The sequence below is a fragment of the Hetaerina americana genome, unplaced genomic scaffold, assembly GCF_022747635.1.
Source record: "Hetaerina americana unplaced genomic scaffold, ioHetAmer1.1.p SCAF_56, whole genome shotgun sequence".
NCBI classification, from domain to species: Eukaryota; Metazoa; Arthropoda; class Insecta; order Odonata; family Calopterygidae; genus Hetaerina; species Hetaerina americana.
The window spans coordinates 3197513-3219827 of record NW_027287161.1 but is presented as its reverse complement, the minus strand read 5'-3'; the positions used below and the strand labels follow the sequence as shown (position 1 = coordinate 3219827).

Below are 22315 nucleotides of genomic sequence, written 5' to 3'. Positions count from 1 at the left end.
GAAAGTATATGTGGTGCCTAGTATGTATTGTAAAATTTCGAGAGAAAAATGCTCTGGGTTAGTAGATATTGTGAATTACTTTTTTATTTTTCGTGTGAAAGGACGACGCTGGTGACGATTGTGGGACCTGGGTCCTAACTAAGCCATGAGCATGGGGTAAGAAAAAGACTGCCGAAAGTATATGTTGTGCTTAGTGTGTATAGTAAAATTTAGAGAAAAAAATGATCTGGTTTAGGAGATATTGTGAAGTACTTTCTTATTTTTTGTGTGAAAGGGTGACTCTGGTGACTGCACTGGGCCCTGGATGTGGGTTTTATGCCTACGTCGTGATAGAGTAGGGAGTGCCGAGTGTTTTTGGTGACTTTCAAGAAAAGTACTTTTCTAGTTGAGCAGATATTGTCGAAAACGTTTTCCTTACGACCTCTTAGTTTTCGCTGTAAAAGACGACCTCCGGCCTGGCCTAACTTCAGTGTAGATGTCTTTCTAGGGCCGTATATCATACACTACATAACTCATCCCGGTCTTACAAGTGCAAGTGATTACAGGGAGTATCACTGAGTATAATATGTCCGTTGTAGTGAGATTACTGCAATGGTTTAGGGGATTTACTTAGTTACTTCGTGCAAAAATATGTACGTTGGTATGACTGAAAAAACCAGAGCTCCAACGGCCGGTACCGGTAGATAGTCGTGGGCCAATTTCAGTTAACTTAGCAAAATGTTAATTATAGGCGTTGCGTACAACTAATTCCATTCATTTTGATGTGACTTCAGGTCACTGGTGAGTCAGCTGACATATATTGGCTTTCTTGACAAATGCTGTTCTTGCTTGCTTATTCAAATTACTCCAGTGAAATCCTTAAATAATATTCTCGCGTTTGTTTCTAAATTTCTGCATTGGCCGTCGAATGCATTTTCTTGATTGTGAAAAAGGCTTCCGTCACTTGTCCAATTATGAGTGGTAAATAAATGGGGTGACGAGCAAAAAAACAAATCTCATTTGAATGGAACAGAAGTATTGTTTATATGATGCTGAGATGTTAAGTTGAAAATATTGTACAGAAAAAACTAATATATATGAAAAGAATATAAAATATTCAACATTGTAGTGATAAGGTAGTCACGATCAAATTGGTAATCTACTATTTTCATTTAATGAAAAATTGTGAATACTTTTTTTTAAAGAATCTATTGAGGTAATTAAGAACAGAAAATACCCAAATTGTACGTCTTTGTCACAGTCAGGCATAGGAAATCTTCAAATTTTGTAATGGGCTAATGGTATACATAGCAATACTGCCATAAGTGTTTAAAATGTTGGGTCTTGCTAAAAGAACGTTTGGCTTTAGTTGAATATTGGTTAACCAGGAACTATAAGATACTAAAAAATTATGTTTTTTTCCTAGAGAATGCATACTCTTAAGCCTTAAGATTCACCCCATCTATGTTGAAAGAAGGATGCAGTCAGGAACACATGGCCCAGAGTTTACCTTTAGGAAGATTTGCAATTTCACTAAAGAATATTAGGTGATATCACTCAGAAATGTAGAACAAAGCATTTTAGATGATCTTTATCGGTACAACCAAATATTTAACATGGATCATTTTATAATGCAAAGATAATTACAACCATATATCTTGTGAATGAGTTGGGAACCAGGGAATGATGATTGCATGGTATCTGAAGTATATTAACAATACATACTTCAGATAGTTAACATGCACATAAAGAAAGATTTGTATACATCAAGTGGTGGTGACGTCCATCAATATATGTATATATATACATACCTATGAGCATTGATTTCACATCAAATATCCCAAATAAGCATCAAAATCTTGAGCACCACTGAGAAGCTGTTTACAATACAATCTAGGATCCACATAAGGGTTGTGCAGTGGTGCACTGAGCATGACATGAGAGAACAGGTGCCAAATAGCAGAAATGATAAACCACAAAAAAAAGTCAGTTTCACATTGCAGCACTATTTGATCACCAGGCTTTTGTTTGTGTTCTTTTTGCATTTAATTATATATAGGTCATAATTACATGTAATCAGCTAATAACATAGTTTCATTTTATACATAACAATGAACTGTATTGAATTTTGAATTACAGTTACACATGACATGCCTTCTAAAGTCTACAAACCCAGAAAATGAAGAGCAATGAAAATACTCCAAAGAAACCCTACCATATAAAAGACTACAGAGAATTTATACATTGCAAAAAATAAGTTTCATTGTTCTAACACGGCATAGGACTTAGCAGCTACCTCATATGACTTTGGCCCATGTTCAATAAAAAATTAACTACTGAATATTTACAAATTGATACAATGGAATTAATACAATTGGCATACTAATTTCCTTTTAACAATTTACTCTTTACAGTGATAACGATTTCCCCATAGAAAATTAGTATTTTACGATTGTTAATGACATAGCAGACGAAAATGTGTATAACTATTGTGGCCTACTATTACACACCAATTCTTATATGACACAAAACACTATACACATTTATTTATGAACCACAGTACAATCTGCTGTTACTGATGCATTCTAATGTGTATTTACATGAAATCATTATTTAATACTTTTGGAACTTCTGAAGGAATTCAATTTACACGATGTGAACATAAATAAAAGTATGTGGAATGCTTTTCAAGTCTCCCAATATATACATATCAAAGGATGATTCATCAATTCAGGTCATCAATTCCATTTCCCTGAAAATATAAAAAAATAGCATTTAACTAAATACAAGTTGGGACAGTTAAATAGTTGAAGCCATTTCTAACCAAAGATTTTAAGATTAGGGCAAAGCAATTATAGAAATTGTTACATGCAATTGAAGATCTCTGAAAAATACTTGCAAACTTTCACATCATATCGTAGAAAGGTGTGGTTTCTAATATATGAAATTCGTTTCATGTGCAAGGAATTGCACCTTATTATGAGGTTCATAGCAAATTTAAGTTAATGCAGACGATGTGTTCACTGATGAGGACACTCATATGAGAAAACCTCGTCTTAGTTCCAGTCTTTACACTTTAACAACAATTCAAGAAAGAGAATTTGGGTTAGGGTCCCATAAAATAGCCGTCTTGGTGAAGTTGAGAACATGCAATTACCGACAACCATTTAGAATATTTTTAAAGTAGAATAAATATGCTTACCCATTGTTTTGCCATCAGCATTAATGTACGACTGGAGAGCTTGGGGCCAATTAGGGGATTCATTTGTGCCAAGTAACAGCAGAGCCAACTGTAAATAAAAGTTGATGCAACAATAATGATATATATGGAACCCAGCATTTGTGAGGAGATTCTGGAGAGAATAGAGGTGGTATTACAAAGAGTGGGATGCAGACTGCGACAGAAAAGTTACCTATGGGAAAGGAGTGGGAAGTGAAAATGTATTTGGGATGCATGAAATGGATAGAAGGTATAGAGAAATGGAGTAGGAAATAATTTAGTTGAATCAGATATTGGGATAAATATAATAATTTCCAGAGAATTTTCACAACTGTTAATTTACATCATACATTTGAGCAGTAGCCCATGAAGAAATGAATACAAAACCTACACGTTTACACACGATACGAATGATATCACAAATGTGGCTGCCACCGTATAGTAGAATGGGTTTCGATTGGTTCCTTTTCCTTAACGAAAAACTATACACGAAACGAGGTTAAATCGTAAAGAGGCGTGAATACGTTGGTACTAGAGGGGTGTCACACATCGAAAGCAGATCTAAACATCACTGATGGATCTTCGTATCAACTAAGGTTGAATTATTAATGAAACATGTCGTAGTTTTCAATCAAAGTACACGACGATTCTCACTATTATTTAATACAATAACTTGATCTTTTTGAGCCGAGTAAGTATTAATTCATTACTTTCGTGTAATTTATGTGGAATGCTAAGATAAAGATTAAAGGTAATAAGATGCGTATGTATCCAAATATTTCACAATATACTCACAATAACCAACAGCATGCTGCTGTTAACATCAATACAACTTGAAGTAACCTGTAATTCAATGTCAAGTCCTTAATGATCGGGATATGAACACTTTATTTGCCACAATTTAGTTCTAGTTAAAAAATGACTTACCCTCGATTGGGACCTTTGGGTATAACAAATGGTAGAACACAACCTACTATTATCCAGAACAAAGTAAGGACAGTAAGTGGAATAGCAGAAGCACTCATTTTCACCAATGCAATATGTCTTCAGCAGAGGAATCACATGATTCAATTGACATACGATATTCGATAATGTTCGGTACGGAGAATGCGATACTGCGCCCATTTCAAAAGCTTGCATTAATGGGCGGTCGGATTACACTGCATTCGAAAAAATACAGCAGTTTTCTAATGCATTACTTGGAGTCAATGCAAAAGCTATGTCGGAATCGAGTCATAAAAATGATTTAACTATCTCGCAAAAAAATCTAATCACTTTTGTAAGACATTCAAACGTTTATGGAGGACTATTATAATTTTTGTATCCCACGTTAGGCAGTACTAATGAGACAAGTCACTTCCACGGAAGCATCAATCATTCAAACTCATTTCTCTGCTGCTTTAATGTTTGTGACAATTAGTCAATTTAAGCCATACCAGGCGATATAATATAATAAAAAAACTTAAATGTGAAACCAAAGCATCTTTTATTTTGATATTTCTAGGGTCAATTATTTGGAAATTCATCTTCATTCATTCAGACATATTCATATTTCCACTTTCTGATATTTGGTGTAAATGTACATTGCATGTCTTTTTTATCTCGCTGGAAAAAGGAGTGCTAACTAAGCTTTAATGAAATAATTTTATTTGTCTTAGATACTAAAACTTCAAAATATATTCCTCTTTAAATAGTACTTATGTTTCTAATGCAGTAATAATTTACGATTTAAGGAAACTAGTAATGCTGAGATCGCGGTTACTCATATGATCCCGGTGCACCAACAACAAAAATTCTGCCATTGTATGCGGTCGACGCGACATGTGTGCTTGTTGGATCATGGATAATCGGGGAAAATGTCGCGGCAAAAGAGGAGTAAGCTCCATCACCGTATCACGCTATGAAGTGGCCTGTGCCATACCCTTCCTCTCTATTCTCAACCTAAATTATACTTTCCCTCGCTGGTAGAGAGCAAAATCCAGTAACGTTGTCAAACTTAGTTCTAAAATGATTCTCAACATATTGGCACTCTGGGAAGCCGTATTGATCATAGCTAAATTTTATATAAGCATTTATTTAACACTTGAAACTTCCATATATTACAGTTGTTTGTGCTCCATATAAATTAAGCGGGGGATATGACTATAAATTTACTCAGGGACATCGGTGTGACGTCACTCCCAACCAAACCAAATGAGATTGAATCTAAACTCATTTGTTTCCTGCAATTTGGTTGGTTATTTACTGAGAAGGCTGCGAGAGAAATAATTGGCGAGAACGTCTTGTGCAGCGGTGGGTATTCGAAAAATCTAGTGAAAATAGTTAAAATGTTATTTTTGTCCAGGACTAAGTCTTTGGAAGCTTTTCATCGTCTATCATGTCTTGGGATTCAACATCTTTCAACTGCACCTAAAATAGCTGTGGTAAGTTCATTATTTCTCCTCGTTTGTAAATAATCTGTAAGTATAGTTGTGTGGAAACTGCCATTAAACTGAGGAATTCAGTGTTTTATTAGATTGACTGGTTTCCTTTTTTGCCATGTATAATTAAAGATGTCTTATTATATTGATTGAACTGAGTCTTGCTAATCTCACAATTTTGGCAATTAACATTTTATTTTAATCGTTTGTGAATTATATTTGCGTAAGATTTATTTAGTACACCCCAAATTCATGCATTAGACACAATGACATGCTGAAAATTTGTCGTTTCACCGAGTGAAGTGGATCAATCTGTGAATCGTCGAATACCATAGGTGAGGTGAGATGTAGTGTTGAGTCCAAGGAATTCACTATTGTTGGCCAGCTAAAATTACCAGCAAATCATTATTCTCTCTAAAAGATTCATTCAATCTATATTGCGTTTGTAATAGGGTACGTTATCATAATTTTAATACAATAATCAGTTGGTACAATCATCCCTCCGAAGAAGAAACAAGAAGATGACCTACGCAGCCATTGAAGTCAAATGAGTGATGGGTACATGAAATGTAAATTCGTTGTGGCAAGTGTTTGATACTTGGCAATGTATAGAGATTTGATAAAAGGTGGTAGTGGCTATTCTCGTTATAAGGAAACTTTAGGGGCCAGAAAAATCACCTCCAGATAGACTAGTAACGTGTATTTTATGTTCAGGATGCTGCAAATTCAGTTGCTGTTAGTTCGAGTAGTTGTCAACGTGAGCGAAAATTATGGAAGAAAAGTGAATGGGTGTTGAGAGTTAACTGGTAACAGTAAGTCTTACGCCATTTGTATATGATGATGGGTTAAATGGAAGAAGGGTCCATTTGGTCTCAATTTCGCCCAATAAATATCTCCATCTCCAACTGATATGGTCATCATGGGTAGGTCTACATGAGACATTAAATAGCATAGCAGAAAAAATTGACTCGTCTTGAAGCACTTGACGATCATCATTGTTGTCGAAAGACCTATATCACTTATTTACTTCTGGAATGTAATGGTAAAAAATGATAGCCGAGAAACAGCATTTTATAATTCATCCTTAGAAACCAGAAAGGGAGGAAAACCAGTAAAATGATGGGATGAGCGGAAAATGCTGAGAGATTGGAAGAAACCAAATTGTCTTTTCTTACTTCTCTTGTTTTATTGCTATCTTCCATAGGCAAATGGAAAGAAATAATTTATAATCAGTAAAAATTATTACTATTATATTGCAAAGAAAATCAATGAGAGATGTAAATGACAAACGAGAATCTTGTGACTAAAATGAGGGAAACTAATAATTGTAGACAATCACCAAATGTGAGCTCGAAGGAGAAAGAAGAAAATGTCAAGATTAATGTATGCAGTTCATGAAGTCCTTTCTCGTATTATAAATTTAAAATTTGTACATTTTTTTGCACCTGATTAATGTTATTGTATAATTTACAGGTATTGTCTGGTAGTGGCGTCTATGACGGCTCTGAAATCCACGAGGCATGTGCCACTCTTTCTCATATAACACGAGAGGGAGCGGAACCTATTTGCTATGCTCCAGATGTACAGCAAATGCATGTTGTAAATCATGTCAAGGTATGATGCGTAGTTGGAGATAAAAATTCACATTGTAATAGCTTTCGCTCTCAAAATTGACAAAAAACCTGTTTCCAGCACAGTAATTTTTCTTAACTTACAAGACTCCTATGTCATGACTAAGCAACTGTTAATTATGAACTTCCTATTTTCAATAATTATTAATGACGTACATGCTTACATAAATTCTATATGTTGAATTTCAGCATATTTAGGCGAATACTTGTCAAATTATGTTTCATCAGCAGGACCAAATTAAACTTTTTGCTTTAATAATTGTAGGAATTAGTGATGTATTTATGTGTCTCATTCTGAATAAATGTGCATTATTAGCACAATAATGTGTCCACCACTAAAAAGAAATTGATATACTTAATGTGATTTTTTGAGTGCATGCAATGCAGTGGTACCGTTCCATTGCTGGAACATTTTTTATAGGGACTCATTGTTTATAAGTTAGTCATGGAATGACTCTTTAAAAGCTGAAAGAAGAAATATCTGATTTAGTCATTTTCCACCCTTTCTATCATTTCTTTCAAATTCCAACTTTTTTCATTTTATATATTCCTCAAACATTTTTTTGATATTGACTTGTGGATTATTTTTTCAGGCATTCAGTGAAGCTTCATAAATTATTATAAATAATATAAAATATGGCCAATGTGAAATTAATAAATTGGAATCCCACGGTGACGGCTACCATATGTTAATGTTTGATGCTTATAGCCATGCAAAACTCCTTAAGGCTTCCTGACCATTACTATACCACTTTATAATATCCACTGATATATACACCTTCAATTTAAGATTAAATTCAGGGAACCATGGGTGCCCCCCTCCCCCCTGCTCCAATGGTGAATGCTTGAACATAAAATTAAAAGTATCCTTTAATGCCTGAAAGTGTTGAATGGATTGAGAAGAGGTAGGAAGCATGTGAAATTAAGGAAGGGGTAATTGTGATGTAGGGTGCCAAATTGTGTCTTGTTAATAGTGGCTAAGAAATGTAGGGGTGTTCAGTTGGTGTCCATGCAAAACCTACCTTAAATGGTTGGCTACTTGAGTATAAAGAGTAATGCATTATTTCATTTGTTAAGAAAAATGATTTATTCACTAATGAATGTTAAAATTGGAAATATGAAATGGTGTAATATGTAGTAATTAAGGCCTTGATACGGAAAGTAACCCTGAATATGGGTTTACAGTTTAGCCTATTTTAAGAGATTTTTCTAGTAGTTAACAGTTTTCATTCTCAGCTGCAGAATGTGGACAGTTGTATAGCGGACACTTCAAAATAGCCGGTGAATCCACTCTTCAATAATGAATGTAGGAAATGAAGAAGAAATAGTTTTCCTTTGATCACTATCATTAATAGACTATGAGCGATCCTGTAAAAATGTTGGTTCCTTGAACCAAAAAATTCTATTTCTTGAAGCCAATACATGTGTATACCTGTGGAACTTTTACAAGAAAATTTGCTTACCAGGGGTACCAACCTTATAAAATAGGGAGCATTTGCTTTTCCAGTTCATATTCTGCGTTCTCTCTCTACTCACCCTGTGCAACTATGTGTTGTGGGGTTATTCCATTAGGAGGGTCGACATTGATTGGGTTATGACTTCATGTGCTTAACGAAAAAAACAATGGCACATTGATTTTTACTGACCTGTACCATAATTATTTGCTCAATAAAACACTCTAGGTTTGAAAAATGCATTTTGCTGCTGTCTCCATTGAACTTGTTGAATTTATGAAGTAATTGTTTGACAAAAGTATTTTGTGAGCGTACTTGGGATGTTGAAATGCAAAACACATAATATATTTTAGTACGAATAATTTTTATTTGTGTCAACTCAGTTAGCCCGCCCAGTCATGGGAGGGTTGAAAAAATACATAATGAACATAGTTTAACCTACAGGATTGTAAATATTTTCCTTGATTAAATAAAAAATATTTGTAACTATAAATGTTTTGTATGTGTTTGTGTTTATTATGATTCTTAATTTCTAATGTCAGGGTGCACCAGCTGATGGTGAGACTAGAAATGTCCTAGTTGAATCTGCTCGTATTGCCCGTGGAAACATCAAGCCATTGAGTGGCTTAAAAGCGTCTGAAGTAGATGGTGTTGTGTTTCCTGGTGGTTTTGGAGCAGCCAAAAACTTGTAAGTTTTCTTTTGATGTGTACTTTCTATTTATCTGTACCAGTATCTAATTTGTTTTTACGTCTTGTTGCACTGAAGTCCAATGTTGGAATCCAGGAAGAGTGTTTTCACCTCTTAAAGATTCCATTGCCTATGTATCTCTTTCAAAGTTTCCTTAGCTGCTAGATGAGATTTGTTAGTATTAAATCTTTATTCATTAAAGAGTAGCACTTGCCACTATAGATGTTGTCAAAAGAAAAACATAAATTCATTACCATGGTAAAGAGGTACACATGTATTATAATTTCACTCTTGTGAAGTCCATTTCAAAATATACACTCAAAGAATACAAGGGTTTTGGAATCAACCAATCCTCAATTACATTTTTGAACATATTATAGCTAGTCTGTCTTGCAGTATGAAGAAGTTTGCCATAGAATAGAATTTCAAGGCAAGGTTATCCCTCTGGTTTAAGGTTTTGGACTACCTGCATTGGGTGATGTCTAACATATTTCTTGATCTTAATAGGTAAATGTATGAGGAGTAACCCTCTTCATTGAAAAAATCCAGAATACAAATGTTCTCACCTATTTACTTAGATTAAATGACATTTAACGATTGAATGAAAATTCTATTTGTCTTATCAAGCAAAACAAAAAGGCAGTTTTGCTAAAATAATTTGATTGCACTTTCTTTAGTGATAGCAACTTTATAACACCTTGCCTTAATCCGTATTTTCTTGTAGCTTCAAAGCTTACCATTTGTGCATTGAATTGTTCCTAAAGGCAAAGTAAAGGCATTATTTTGTGAGAAAATGAGACATTCTTTTGAAGGCACGTACAAATTATTGTTGTAATATGAGTAGCCACTTAATATATTTTCTGCCAACTTTTCAAAAGAATATTAATTTCAAGTTTTTCTTAGTATGTATATCTGCCATTTATTTGTGACATTTAATGCAATTTACTTCAGCTGAACCTTAGAATACCATCGGATACATAAAGTGATACTTGTCGTTTAATTTGCATGCATGAATGCTGTTCCATAAAGAGTGATTGTACATTTTCATTTGATTAACTTACTGTGCAAAAATTTAAGTTGATAATATTCTGATATTGTTTCCTTAATGCATAAGGTATATGTGGCAGATGTTTCAATGATTTGAATCCATTGTTATGTAGTTCATAATGCTTTTTGTATGATGAATGAGATTTTGCAGATTCCGCCATGGATAAACATGTTTTATGTGCAATTTTAATGTTACCCTCATGTGGCTGACTGTGACATTTTTAATATTTCAGATAGTGCTCATATTGTTAATGGATGGTCTTCTCTCATGGTAGCAGCTGCAGTGCTATTGTTTACCTATATTGGAGCAGTGACTGAAGCTCTAGGTTTACTTTCCATTGAAATTGATTTTCTCTCCTTTTTAAATGAGTAAAAATTTCATCTAGCTGTTTTCTGGGGAAGAATAGACCCTCCATAAACCTGTAGCATTTCGTAGGGTGACTGAAGGTTTGTTCCTGCAGAAACAAATTTTCAATTCAGCTTCACATGTTATCGCCATCATTGCTGAAGGTGAACTAAAGATATTTCAACTTGCAACTTACATTAAGCTAAAATTATAACAAACACACTTTTGCATGATAAATTATGCAATTAAAAAATATATGAACTATCACTTAAGAGCAGTACTAATAAAATGTCAAAATGACAAAAATGCCTGATAAGGTGTATTCAGTGTTAATCAACTTATTTTTTTGAGTATGTCTACTTTGAAGAGAAAATATTGGTACCATTGAAAGGATAAAGCTACATTTTTAATGACATGGATAAGCAAATCATTCTCCAACTGGCCTCCAGCGATGAATGGCTTATTGTACCTGGAATTTGGGTTTATTAAAGTTGTCTAAATCATAAACAATGTTAGGTTATGAAGATGTAGGCTTTTATTTTCCATCATAAAGCATATCAGAATCTTTAAATTCTTTCTTTGCGGTCGGAAAACAACTTCATCTTGGTTTGCTGAGAGAAGAAAAGTTCTTATTCCTAAGAAAGAAAAGCCTCATTCTAAGAACAATCACCACATAATCTGCCTTAATACTATGTTTGTTGTGTTCCCATCCGCCCTCTTGGGCCCTATCCTCCAGCATATGTCTTCTCTCTTCCCTGGTTAACAGATAAAGTATTTAGATGGATGAACTCTAGGCAGAGGATTGCAGGAAGCAAAATGTGCTTGCTCATCTGTACATATGCCTAGGTGCTATCCAGTGTGTACAACCAGGTGATGTTTCTAAGTCAGAAATTACCATCCTTAGTCTACCCATGGGCTGCATGGCAGAGATTATTCAATATTGTGGGTCAGATTAGGAAAATTATAGTTCATTCACTTTTTCAAGAAGCAAGTTGCCTGTTAAAGGTAGATTTTGAATAATCTGTGAAGACTATCAACTTCAATGTATTGTGATAACTTCCTTTTGTTTAGAATATATTCAACAGATTCAGGCGATGTAGTGGAAGTTCGTCATTATGAGAAAAGCAAATGTGCACTTTTCCCCAGAATTAAGTTGATTCCTTCTGTTTCCCCTAAATTATTTTTTCTTCATTACCACATAACTTCTTCAGCCCTTCATGCTGTCTAAAATACCTGCTATTCTTCCCCAACTCTTCTGCTTTGTATCATGGGGTTCTATGTCCTACTACATTTCAACATTTCCTTGACCCTTGTCAGAATTTTCCCATTAACTTTAAAATTGTTGTAAATATAGAAATTACTTAATGCATTTGAGCTATTATTGTGGTGATGAATAGGGTAAATAGAAAGTTATATAATCACATTTTATGACTTGATAATTAAAATTTCAGGGAATAAAAAAGTACAGTATGGAATTTCAAATAATTTCATTAAAAAATAACATTGGTGATAGCAGAGCATGTGATAAACAATGTGTGAAGTACACTTAGGCTGTGTGCACCTCTGATTTAAGTATAAACCATAGGGCATTTGGTATTACCTTGCATAAGTTATCATCCTGAAGTGAAGTTTCAGGTGTACACTGATATTGTACCTTGTATTAAACTCTTTCTAAAACTGGAAAACATTTTTTTAATTGGCGATAGGACAGATTTAGCAGAAATATTGCTGAAATATGTGCCACAATGCATTTTTTTTAGGCTTTTTTATAAGTTTATTTATTCTTTCTTCTATTTTAATCATGTTCTATCAATAAACAGTTAATGAATTTCTAGTTTTATCAATAGTTAGCTTAATCCTAAATGAACAGAAGTTATATAAAAATTAAGCATTGTTATTAGGAGGAATATCCTTTTTATCCCTTTACTTAACGATAAATACAAAGGTGTTTAAGGTATTATCTAGAGCCTACTGCTTGATATGGTACTGCTTTTGCTCTTGTTTGGGTAAAAAATATACTTTTATTGGTAGGTATAGGATATGCACTCTATGCCTAAAGCTTTGTCTAAGAAATTAGTAATCCATTAAAAAAATTTAAATTATAGGAGTTTAATGTATGTAGTATAGAAAGGTCTATCCAATAAATGCACAAACTGAGGCAATCTAGCGACCATGACGCGGACTGTAGCCCCGCCCACTCACTAGTGGTGCTAGTTGCCTGAAACCCAATCGCCCGTCTGTGCTTGGTGGATCGTCGAGCTGTGCGTATGGTGCCAGTTATGTTAGCTTCTGTTGTCCTTGTTTTTACTGTTTGTCGAAAATGCAAATTGAAGAAATCACGGGGCAACGAATCAACATCAAGTTTTTGGTTAAGTTCGGTAAAATTTATGAATAAATTACTGATGTGTTGAGAGCTGTTTACGGTGATAATGCTCTGAAGAAAACATCAGTTTTCAAGTGGATTAAATCAAACCAAAAAAACAAGAAATAGCCGATCGAAAATCAAAGTCACGCTCCTGGTTTTCTTTGATGTCGAAGGTGTTGTTCATCATGAATTTCTTCCTGAAGGACAAACGGTAAATGCTGAGTTCTACCTTAGAGTTCTCAAGCGTTTGAGAGATCACATGCGTTGTGTGCGACCAAATATGACTCAAGACGATGGATGGATCCTTCACCATGACAATGCATATGCACATTCAGCATTGATTGTTCGACAGTTTCTCGCAAAAAATTCAATCGCCATCCTTGATCATCCTCCTTACTCGCCAGAACTCGCCCTCTGACACTTTTTCCTATCCCCAAAATGCAAAAATGTGATAAAGGGACATCACTGGTAAGATGTGGACACAATAAAGCAAGAAACGACGAGAAAACTAAAAAGCCTAACTGCCGAGGACTTCCGAGGGTGCTGTAAACAGTGGAAATGAAGATGGAATAAGTGCATAGCAACGGATGGAGAGTACTTTGAAGGGAACAAAATCGATCCAGAATAAATTTTGCAAAATAAAGTTTTTATTGCCTCAGTTCTAGTATTTATTGGAGGGACGTCGCATGTATAAAATGAAAGGTAATGGTAATTATATAACCTTCAATACCACAAATTTAATTATCAATTGCTGTAAATTAGATGGAAAAAAATAGACCAAAAAAATTATCCGTGATTTCAGTTAATTTTATGATAAATTTCATTTAAAAGTGGTAACTTTAAAATTTTCAAAATTCTCATGCATTGGTTCATAATCATCGGTAGTCGAGTACCACGAAGCATACTTCCAACTTACTTTAAAGAAATAAAATACTTCTTTTATAATTAAACGTATGATTAAAAATTAGGAAATTGCCAATTTATTTGGCTTTAGTCTTTTTTTCTGGTCTTAAAAAATTGTGGAAAGCAGTGCAATAATAGTGGTATTCATTCACTCTCCTCTTGTATAAGTCAAATCTCTACTTACATCAGTTGTAATTATTTAATAAAAATGAATAATTTAACTGTGATATTTTAATCTAGATGTGCTACTTATGTACCTAGTCAATGGAATTCTCTCTGGTTGTATAGGACCATTCCTCTGGTTTGTTTTGTTTTTACTCAACGAGTTTCATATTTTATAAAATAAATATTGATTTTCAGGAGTGATTTTGCTGTGAATGGAGATAAATGTAAATTGAACTCTGAAGTGAGCCGTGTCATCAAAGAGTTTCACTCTGCCAAGAAACCCATTGCTCTTTGCTGTATTGCTCCTGTTCTTGCTGCTGCTACAATCAACGGTGTCACAATTACTTTGGGGAAAACAGGTACGTTTGTAGTAATTTCATTATTGTGTTGTTGAAATATGTGACATTGTTTTGCACGTTGGTGATAACTTCACATTGACTGATTGATGTCTTTTTCAAGATGATGGGAGTGGTAAATGGCCCCATTCTGGGGCAATTGATGCTGCGAAAAGTATGGGGGCCAAAATGGAAATGAAGGTTGGTAGTGCTTTATTTGTACAAACAGAAAGTTAAAAGAATTCTTGAACTTGATCTCATTCTCTGTATTAGAGAAAAAACTTGAAATGAACCTTGATGCATTTGGCATTTCTCTACTGAATACCTATTTGAAATGGACAGTTAACATTTTACATATGCCTTAAATATGCAAAGGTAGGAAATACCAAAATGAAATAGCTAAATCTTAGGCATCTTAAGTATAGTTAATGATTAATTTTATTTTTAAAACCAAATGTCAGGAAATAGACAAAAGTAATTGATTATTTGAAATAAGATTTTAAACTTCCATGAATGTAGAAAAAAAGCCAAAGGCAATTTTATTTTTGAACTCGCATTACTCAAAGAGTTTGGAGTTTGGTCTCCTCGAATGATTTTACAAATTCAATAATAAAATCTGTGGAAAAGTACGAGTCTTTCTTTCTTTTTTAGTAATGGAAATTCAATTCCCTTCTTTTATTAAGTCTCTTGTGTTTAATATAATTTGTGAAGTACTCCTAGATGTAATGATAATTACATGGCCCCGTCAAGAATTTAATTAGGTTATATTCTCTTGTTTTCAGGGTGTGATGGAAGCATGTGTGGACAAGAAAAACCTAATTGTTACATCTCCAGCTTTTATGTATGAAGGAAAATTCCATGAGATATATGATGGAATAGGGGTGATGATAAAAACTCTCATAGGACTTGTGCGTAAATGAGAATTTTGAGTAAGTGACTGTGATATTTGTTTGTATTTCACTGTTAATTGAAATAAAGGTAAGATCTCTCCCATGGGAGTGAGAATTAGTGTGCCTCAGGTGGGGTTTTATGGCTAAATACAAATGCATTATTTACAAACTGTTTGGATAAAGAGTATTTGGACAGTTTAGCAGCCGGGAAAATATTCCATTGAATTTTGTAATGTGGCCATTTAATCAATAATTATATTAATAAATATGAACCAAATGAAAAGATTAATCATAGGAGGTGTCAAGGCCGGCATCTTAAAAATATAAATGTATTTTGATTGTGCTGGGCAGTACTTTGGTAAAAGTGAACTGGGGGTGTTGTGCCCTCTCAGTTCTTTATCCGTTTATGTATTTTCCTTTTTGAGTCTTTGAAAGACATTGAGTTGATAAAAAGTAAGGGATGAAATCCTTACCAATGTTTGATTATCATCAAATGCATGTCTTAAATAAGCTAAGATTTATGTAAAGACTTGTATCGTCGCCTTTGATGATTGCTATAGGCAGCTGCCTGTAAGTGGTATAAATACTTTTTATGATTGTGTAAACATTAGGAGAATGGGTTATACATTGGCAGTTCAAAAAATGGTGGGCAATAAACAGCAAATATATTTTTCTCAGATTTTATTACCTTAAAAATGTTTATTTTCATTTAAATATGAATTATCTACAGTCTAAATTTGCATTCATGAATTGAAGCATTGTAATACTAAATCATTTTATATACATTAGTTTGCATTTTTCTGCACATGTTTCTTATTATTGAAAGAAATTAAATCACATTATCTACAAAAGAAGTAAAAATCAACAAACAACAAAATAACAACATTGCATTAACCTCATAAAATGAGGATTTCAGTTTTAGAAAAAAATCTCCTCGAAAAAAAAAATATTTTTTGATCCCTATTTTCATTAGTTATCAGTTCACACTTAATTCTGTTTGAATTTATCATTTTATCTGCACATGTGCCATGCTGGCAAGCTAAAAATTGTCATGTTTCACTGCATTTCAAACACATAAATAATTTGGAACAATTTCCTTACATTTCATCATGGAGTAAAACACTCTCAATTGAGAGAATTACTTGGGGTATGTTAGTTTTTGTTTCCAATACTTTTCATCTTTGTGGCACTATTAACCTGAACTGTGAGAGCAAAACATGAGGAGCGGGCATTCCAAGTGGGTGTGTGTGCAAACAGTTTCAGGGAAGATCACCTGCAAATTTTGGCTGCAGGATGTTTCATTACTACTGTTGAATTATTCATCAGTTGTATCAATAATGAACAAGATTTTAAAGTACAGGTACATAACTGAACAAGAGATAAGTGTTATCTCTTACCAGATATTTTTTTAGTCCTAAGGTTATGAACCGTTTGTTGGAATGAGAGCCAAATTGCTTAAAAAATCTTATTTGCCTCTTGGTGTCATTCCTTAAGAATGTTTACTGTCTTCCTAGGACTGATCATCTAGATTATGAAGTTCCGCACATCACTTTCTCAACTCAGAGCTAGAAGTGGCTCTGGATCCTTTGAGAGCCTCTTTTCCTTCCTGCTAACCCACTTGCCCTTTTCTTTCATCAAGGCCAGTTTCCTTTTCCCTAGAGATAATCCTTTTGTTTTCTTTTGAGGTTCATCTTCTTCTTTAGGTTGGTCAGCATCTAAGAGCTTCAGCTTGTCATTTATGTTGTTTGGCCTGGGCGCCACCTTCACCACCACCACGGGTGGCATGTCACCTTCATCGTCATCCCCTGCGTCATCATCACCGCCCAAATCCTCCTCCTCATTACCGCCTTCTCCGTCCCAGAGCACCACATCATCCCTAGCATACTTGTCCTGCCCCTGACTCTCGGACTCCTCACTTCCATCCTCCCCATCCAGCAGACGTAGCCTCTCGATTATGTTGCGAGGTGGGTTATGCTTCTGCTGAGATCCTTCGGTATCATTCTTTCCGGCACTGTCCTCCTCTCCAGTTCCATTTTGATTGGCCGCGTAGACTACAACTAGCTGTGAGAAGGCCGGCTTGGGCGCAGTTATATCTGCAAAGTCCCTGAAATCTGCAAAATGTTCTCTCCCTGGTCGGGGACGGGGGTTGGATGGCAGACCTCTGTATCCCCCAGAATGGTAGGAAGGTCCACTGTGGCCATTGCCGAATGGATCACTGTAGTAGTTGCTTCGCAGTTCACTCGCACTCCTGTCTTTCTCGTCATAAAAGGTTCCACCCCGAATGACGGCAAAGTTCCCTGAACCCAGGAGGCCTGTGTGCTTGGAGTCGGTGTTGGCTGAGGCCTGTTGCTGCCTTGCTGAGTGATAACTAAGCTTGGCTCGGGGTGGCTGTAGGATGGGTGGTGGGGGCCTATGGTTGCAAAAATGATTAAGAGTTATATAATGCAAAAAATAAATTTTATACCTTTCTGCAATTGTTGTAATTTTTAGCATCAAATATAACAAACTATGTAGTTCAATAATATTATTTCCAGGACAATGAAAATTGTTTTTTGCTGTAAAAAAATCATTAAATGACATCACATTTCCTTTAGCTCTTTCTCCTCCATGTACCATATATGTGTTGAACTTGCTTTGGGTTACAAAATCTTTTTTGGTTCATTAGAAAGAAAAATAAAATTTTATGGAAATAATAGACAAAAGTAAGAAATTTTATCCCAAAAAGTGAACACTTAATGTACGAGTATTTAAATGTGTATCTGCTCATGCATGAACATGCGTGTGAATAGAAAAACATACAAATGCATATGTTTCATCACTCTTAAAATTCTTGAACTTAGTTGGAATCCTGCCTGCTGTTCCTTGGACTCAAAGGATTTGTTGGAGAGAAACTGGTTGTAAAACTAGGGGTGATCTGAAGCATTTTGAGCAATTTTTGAAGTTCATTCATTCTTTTGCTATTTTGACAATTCTCAAACTGAATCTTGTGGAACTTCATTTTCTGAGGAAATTATTTAATCCTTCATTTATAATATTTCCTTTATATAATGCTCTTAGTCATCAGGGCCTAACCCTCTCACTTTGTGCTGTAATTGACACCCAGCCAATATGAAATTGTGTATGAAAGGTTGAAGGACTATTTCTTTAAAATTTGTGACTGAAGTCTTGTCTCTCCAATAATAAACCCTTTTTGTTAAATGCCCAGGTCATTTTAACAGGTGTTTCCATACTGTAGTATCTCTATTGAAGGATATTCGTTCTGCTTGGGCTGGTGACTCATATCAAACTCCTTTATTTTCTGTTACAAGCTCTCCACTGTTCCCCTTAAACCCTCATATGTGAATTTCAGTATCAATCATCACATTACATTGCTGCTGTCATATATGTATCCATTTATGGCTTCTAAAATAAGATTATGATGGATGCAAAATATTCTTAGCTTACAATTGAAGGCTAAAATGCCATCAGCTCCTTTTCCACGTCAATATTCAGAACCGAGTTGTAACTATGTTCTGATCTGGCAAAAAGTTCACTCTTAAAGTATCTTAAGGGATTTCTATATGAATTTTTGATGCCATATCTTCATCATTTCACTCTTTTAACATCCTGTTAATCTTATGCTTTCCTTACTTCCCTGTTAGTTTTCCCTTGAATATGTTCCTCTTCTTCTGTTACTCAGATTCCATTAGTTAAACTCAAATATTCAATGATTTTACATGACATATCAAGCATCAATATTTTTATGGCTGTTTCAAAGAAGTTGCATTAATGAAATTTTCCCACTGGCGAATGTGTATCCATAATCATGTAGCCAATCTTTTTGCATTGACTGTACTAACTTGAAATTTAATCTTTAAAAGGGTTCATGGAGGAGTTTCATTGTAATGGATTGTAAAATTATTTTAGATCTGAAATTTCTCCCGGGTACTTGCATACTCCAGAACTTGAAGTTATCTATTAAAAATGCGGAGAAGACATCTGTGCTAACCATTTTTCAAGATATTTTTTCTATGCTACGTATCTTTTAGAACTTGGAGCAAAGAAAATCTTGTCTGTCAGGTTACTTACAGACCCCTTAATTATCAGCCCAACTGTCTTTGATTTTTTACCTTGATTACCATAAAATGATAACTATACCTGTTTACTCTTATTAAACTAGTTTTCCAGACTTAATTTCCTGAAATTAAAATTTTGACAGAGGCCCCAGCATTGAGGATTATCTGAAATGACCCTGGATTCTCTTTTTGGTCAGTAAAAAGGAGGAGAATAAGAACATCAAGATGGAATCCCCATAAATTTCCAAAGAATAAGGTATTTTTTCATTATTTCTCGTATATTGGAGAATGACCATAAATACTCTCAATGAGAGCATTTTGTGTGGAAATGATGTCATTGAGTATATTTTTGTGGAAATTGTCAACATGTATATACATTAATCTGAAGGATAAGAATGTTCTGGGGTGGTGAATGTCTTCATAAAATACATAGAATATTGAATAGAACGTACATTATAAATGTGTGAGTTGCCCATATAAGATATAATAGCTTATCGTTCAATTCTTTCATGATGATTTTTTGGGTGCCTTCTCTGCCAAAGCTCACTTTCTAAATGTTTACTGAATACCCAGTGCATAGGTACATCATTAGTTTTGTAACCATTTTTCTGAATGGAGGGTATTCAAGTAAGAAGAATATTCAACGTTAGTTAATTTTCTGATGGAAAGAAGATATAAATTCAATCCTTGGTCTCTCTAAAAAGTTTTTATTTGGATATGGGTAGATATGCCTGTAAGAAAATATTTGTGTTTGAAAATGTTGAAATGCAAGACAATTTGGTCCACAATAATGACAAATCCCCAAGCACCATGAGTAATCACATCTGTTTCTCTCTTTGACCCATCTATGAAATTTATAGCACCATTCATCTTTGCCCACAGCACCTCAGTTTCACTCAAATTTTGTGTTAAGTGCTCACCTGGGACTGAGTGTTCCATGCTCTGAACCCTGGAACAAACCAAATGAGTCATCCTCTTCATCATCCCCTGGGTAGCTCTCGAACCCTGCATAGGGGTGATGGCTCCCAAAGTGGCTCCTCCCTGAGCCACGGCTCCTGCTCGGTGGGTGCCTTGGCCTGCTGATGCTAGACTCATGGTTGTATCCCAAGAGTGTGTGTGGGGGTGGGGGTGGGGAGAAGAGGGAGGCAAAGGAGGGGAAGAAATGCTGTTCTTGAGCGGGGGGATCCAACTTTTGAGTTCTCTGCCCAAAGACTGCTCCGCTCTCACTGGTGGACTCGGAATCCTCGGAGGCCGCGGTCAGGACACTCTCGACCTCAGATGGTTCAGCCAATGAGTCTCCCCAATCTGATGCTGCCTCTGGTTCCTCAGAGTTTCCATCCTTCTTTGATTCCCTCTTTACCCTCGCGTCCTCATCTCCTTCTCTTACTTGTTCCTTCTGAAGGGTGTCTTCTGCATTGACAGCACTTGGGTTTTCCTGCCATTGCACACAAATTGGAAATAAAATTAATGCTTCCTGTGAAATGAAAGGTAGATTTGAGACTCCCCACTCTGCATTGCAAGTGATGAGCATCAATCATGGTGACTAAATCAATTGCCTAATGCAGAGAAGTAATAATTAAAGGTTTAAATTGTACCAGAAATATGTTTTATTAGTTCTCAGAGATTCTTTAATGTTGAGATGTTACTCTGGCTATAATGGAAAGGGTAAAATATGTTTGAGTGATAAATGAAACAATACTTAGCTGAGGAAGTATGCTCTTTGGACATGAACAACAACTGGCAAGATCCAGCTATAGCAATAAACTCGGGGGAAATAAAAGTGTTGGTGTCCCATCTGATAAATGATTTTATTCAAATTGAATTGCTTGTAAGTTTGATACTTGCTTGAAAGTGTTATCTCGTACATACAAATATTACCATCATTTTACAGTCTCATTATTCTCAAGTCCTCTGACTTTATGGAGTGCTGATGGATCAGTGGTGGGACAAGTAGGGAATTCCTTGCCTCTCTCTCAGATAGGATGCTCTATAGATGTTAATAAAGGGTACAACACAGACAAAGTCCTTACAGGAATGCCTAGAAATTGAAGTAATTGTGTTTATCCTTTACATTAGATAGAAAGTACGACTGTGATATAAATGCGAGTAATTACATCAGCAATGTTCAATGTTTAGTTAATCTTACAGCAATGTGCACTGAAATAATTGTAATCAAATCAGATGATCCTAGTATTTATGTGGTTGTATTATTATTTTATCCTACTTCTTTTTTGATAATTTTTTATGCTGTTAAAGTTCAATTTGGGTAGATTTCATGAAAATATGAGTGGGTTTAATGGGTACCGGTGCTGTTCAACATATATGTGGAGGAAATGATTAAAGAAGCATGGGAAGAACTGGAGGTAGGAATGAAAGTGGGCGGGGAATTTGTAAAAGCAGTTAGGTTTGCTGATGACCAAGCTCTAGTGTGTCAGTCAGCCAAGGGGTTGCAAGCATTGCTGAGTGAATTGGAAATTCAGTGCGATAAAGAACAGGAGGTAGGAATAAAATTTGGAGGGGAATTTGTAAAAGCAGTTAGGTTTGCTGATGACCAAGCTCCAGTGTGTGAGTCAGCCAAGGGGTTGCAAGCATTGCTGAGTAAATTAGAAATTCAGCGCGATAGATACGGGAAGAGAATCAATATAAATGAAACAAAAATTATGCGATTTTCTAGAAAGAAAAAGGCTAAGCTAAACATTAAAATAGGAAGGCTAAAACTAGAACAGGTAGAAAAGTTTACGTATCTTGGAAGTGTTTTGGACCAAAATGGTCAAAGTAGTAGGGACATAAGGAGAAGTATTGTGCTGGACAAAGAGG

The 22315-nt window shown here is 35.1% G+C and overlaps 3 protein-coding genes across 3 annotated transcripts in view; 1 reads left to right on the top strand and 2 right to left on the bottom strand.

The window, feature by feature from the left end:
* Nucleotides 1-1555: 1555 nt before the first annotated feature.
* Nucleotides 1556-4266, bottom strand: LOC139694820 (V-type proton ATPase subunit e-like). Its single transcript, XM_071593338.1, has 4 exons — nt 4127-4266; nt 3995-4042; nt 3182-3269; nt 1556-2731 (listed from the first exon to the last, which is right to left on the bottom strand). The coding sequence occupies exons 1-4, from the start codon at nt 4222-4224 to the stop codon at nt 2705-2707; spliced, it is 261 nt and encodes an 86-aa protein (XP_071449439.1). The 5' UTR covers nt 4225-4266; the 3' UTR covers nt 1556-2704.
* Nucleotides 4267-5322: 1056 nt separating this feature from the next.
* LOC139694815 (glutamine amidotransferase-like class 1 domain-containing protein 3, mitochondrial) lies at nt 5323-16139 on the top strand. Its single transcript, XM_071593332.1, has 6 exons — nt 5323-5622; nt 7093-7233; nt 9247-9392; nt 14414-14577; nt 14678-14754; nt 15336-16139. Exons 1-6 carry the CDS (start codon nt 5338-5340, stop codon nt 15471-15473), a joined length of 951 nt encoding a protein of 316 aa, XP_071449433.1. The 5' UTR covers nt 5323-5337; the 3' UTR covers nt 15474-16139.
* Nucleotides 16140-16967: 828 nt separating this feature from the next.
* LOC139694813 (uncharacterized) overlaps nt 16968-22315 on the bottom strand; it is a 175103-nt gene continuing 169755 nt past the window's right edge. The window contains exons 3-4 of the mRNA XM_071593331.1: nt 20419-20933; nt 16968-17853 (exon numbers count right to left, since the gene is read on the bottom strand). Coding sequence (XP_071449432.1) covers nt 16998-17853; nt 20419-20933 — 1371 coding nt within the window. The 3' untranslated portion in view covers nt 16968-16997. The remainder of the gene's footprint in view (nt 17854-20418; nt 20934-22315) is intronic.

Bases quoted from the DNA above. Each gene is read 5' to 3' on its own strand.
- LOC139694815 (XM_071593332.1), top strand. From the start codon at position 5,338: ATGACTATAAATTTACTCAGGGACATCGGTGTGACGTCACTCCCAACC. The intron at 5,623-7,092 runs GTAAGTTCATTA...TATAATTTACAG, and splicing joins CTGCACCTAAAATAGCTGTG to GTATTGTCTGGTAGTGGCGT. The intron at 14,755-15,335 runs GTTGGTAGTGCT...TCTTGTTTTCAG, and splicing joins GGGCCAAAATGGAAATGAAG to GGTGTGATGGAAGCATGTGT.
- LOC139694820 (XM_071593338.1), bottom strand. From the start codon at position 4,224: ATGAGTGCTTCTGCTATTCCACTTACTGTCCTTACTTTGTTCTGGATA. The intron at 4,043-4,126 runs GTAAGTCATTTT...ATTGAATTACAG, and splicing joins CCCAAAGGTCCCAATCGAGG to GTTACTTCAAGTTGTATTGA. The intron at 2,732-3,181 runs GTAAGCATATTT...TTATATTTTCAG, and splicing joins TGCTGATGGCAAAACAATGG to GGAAATGGAATTGATGACCT.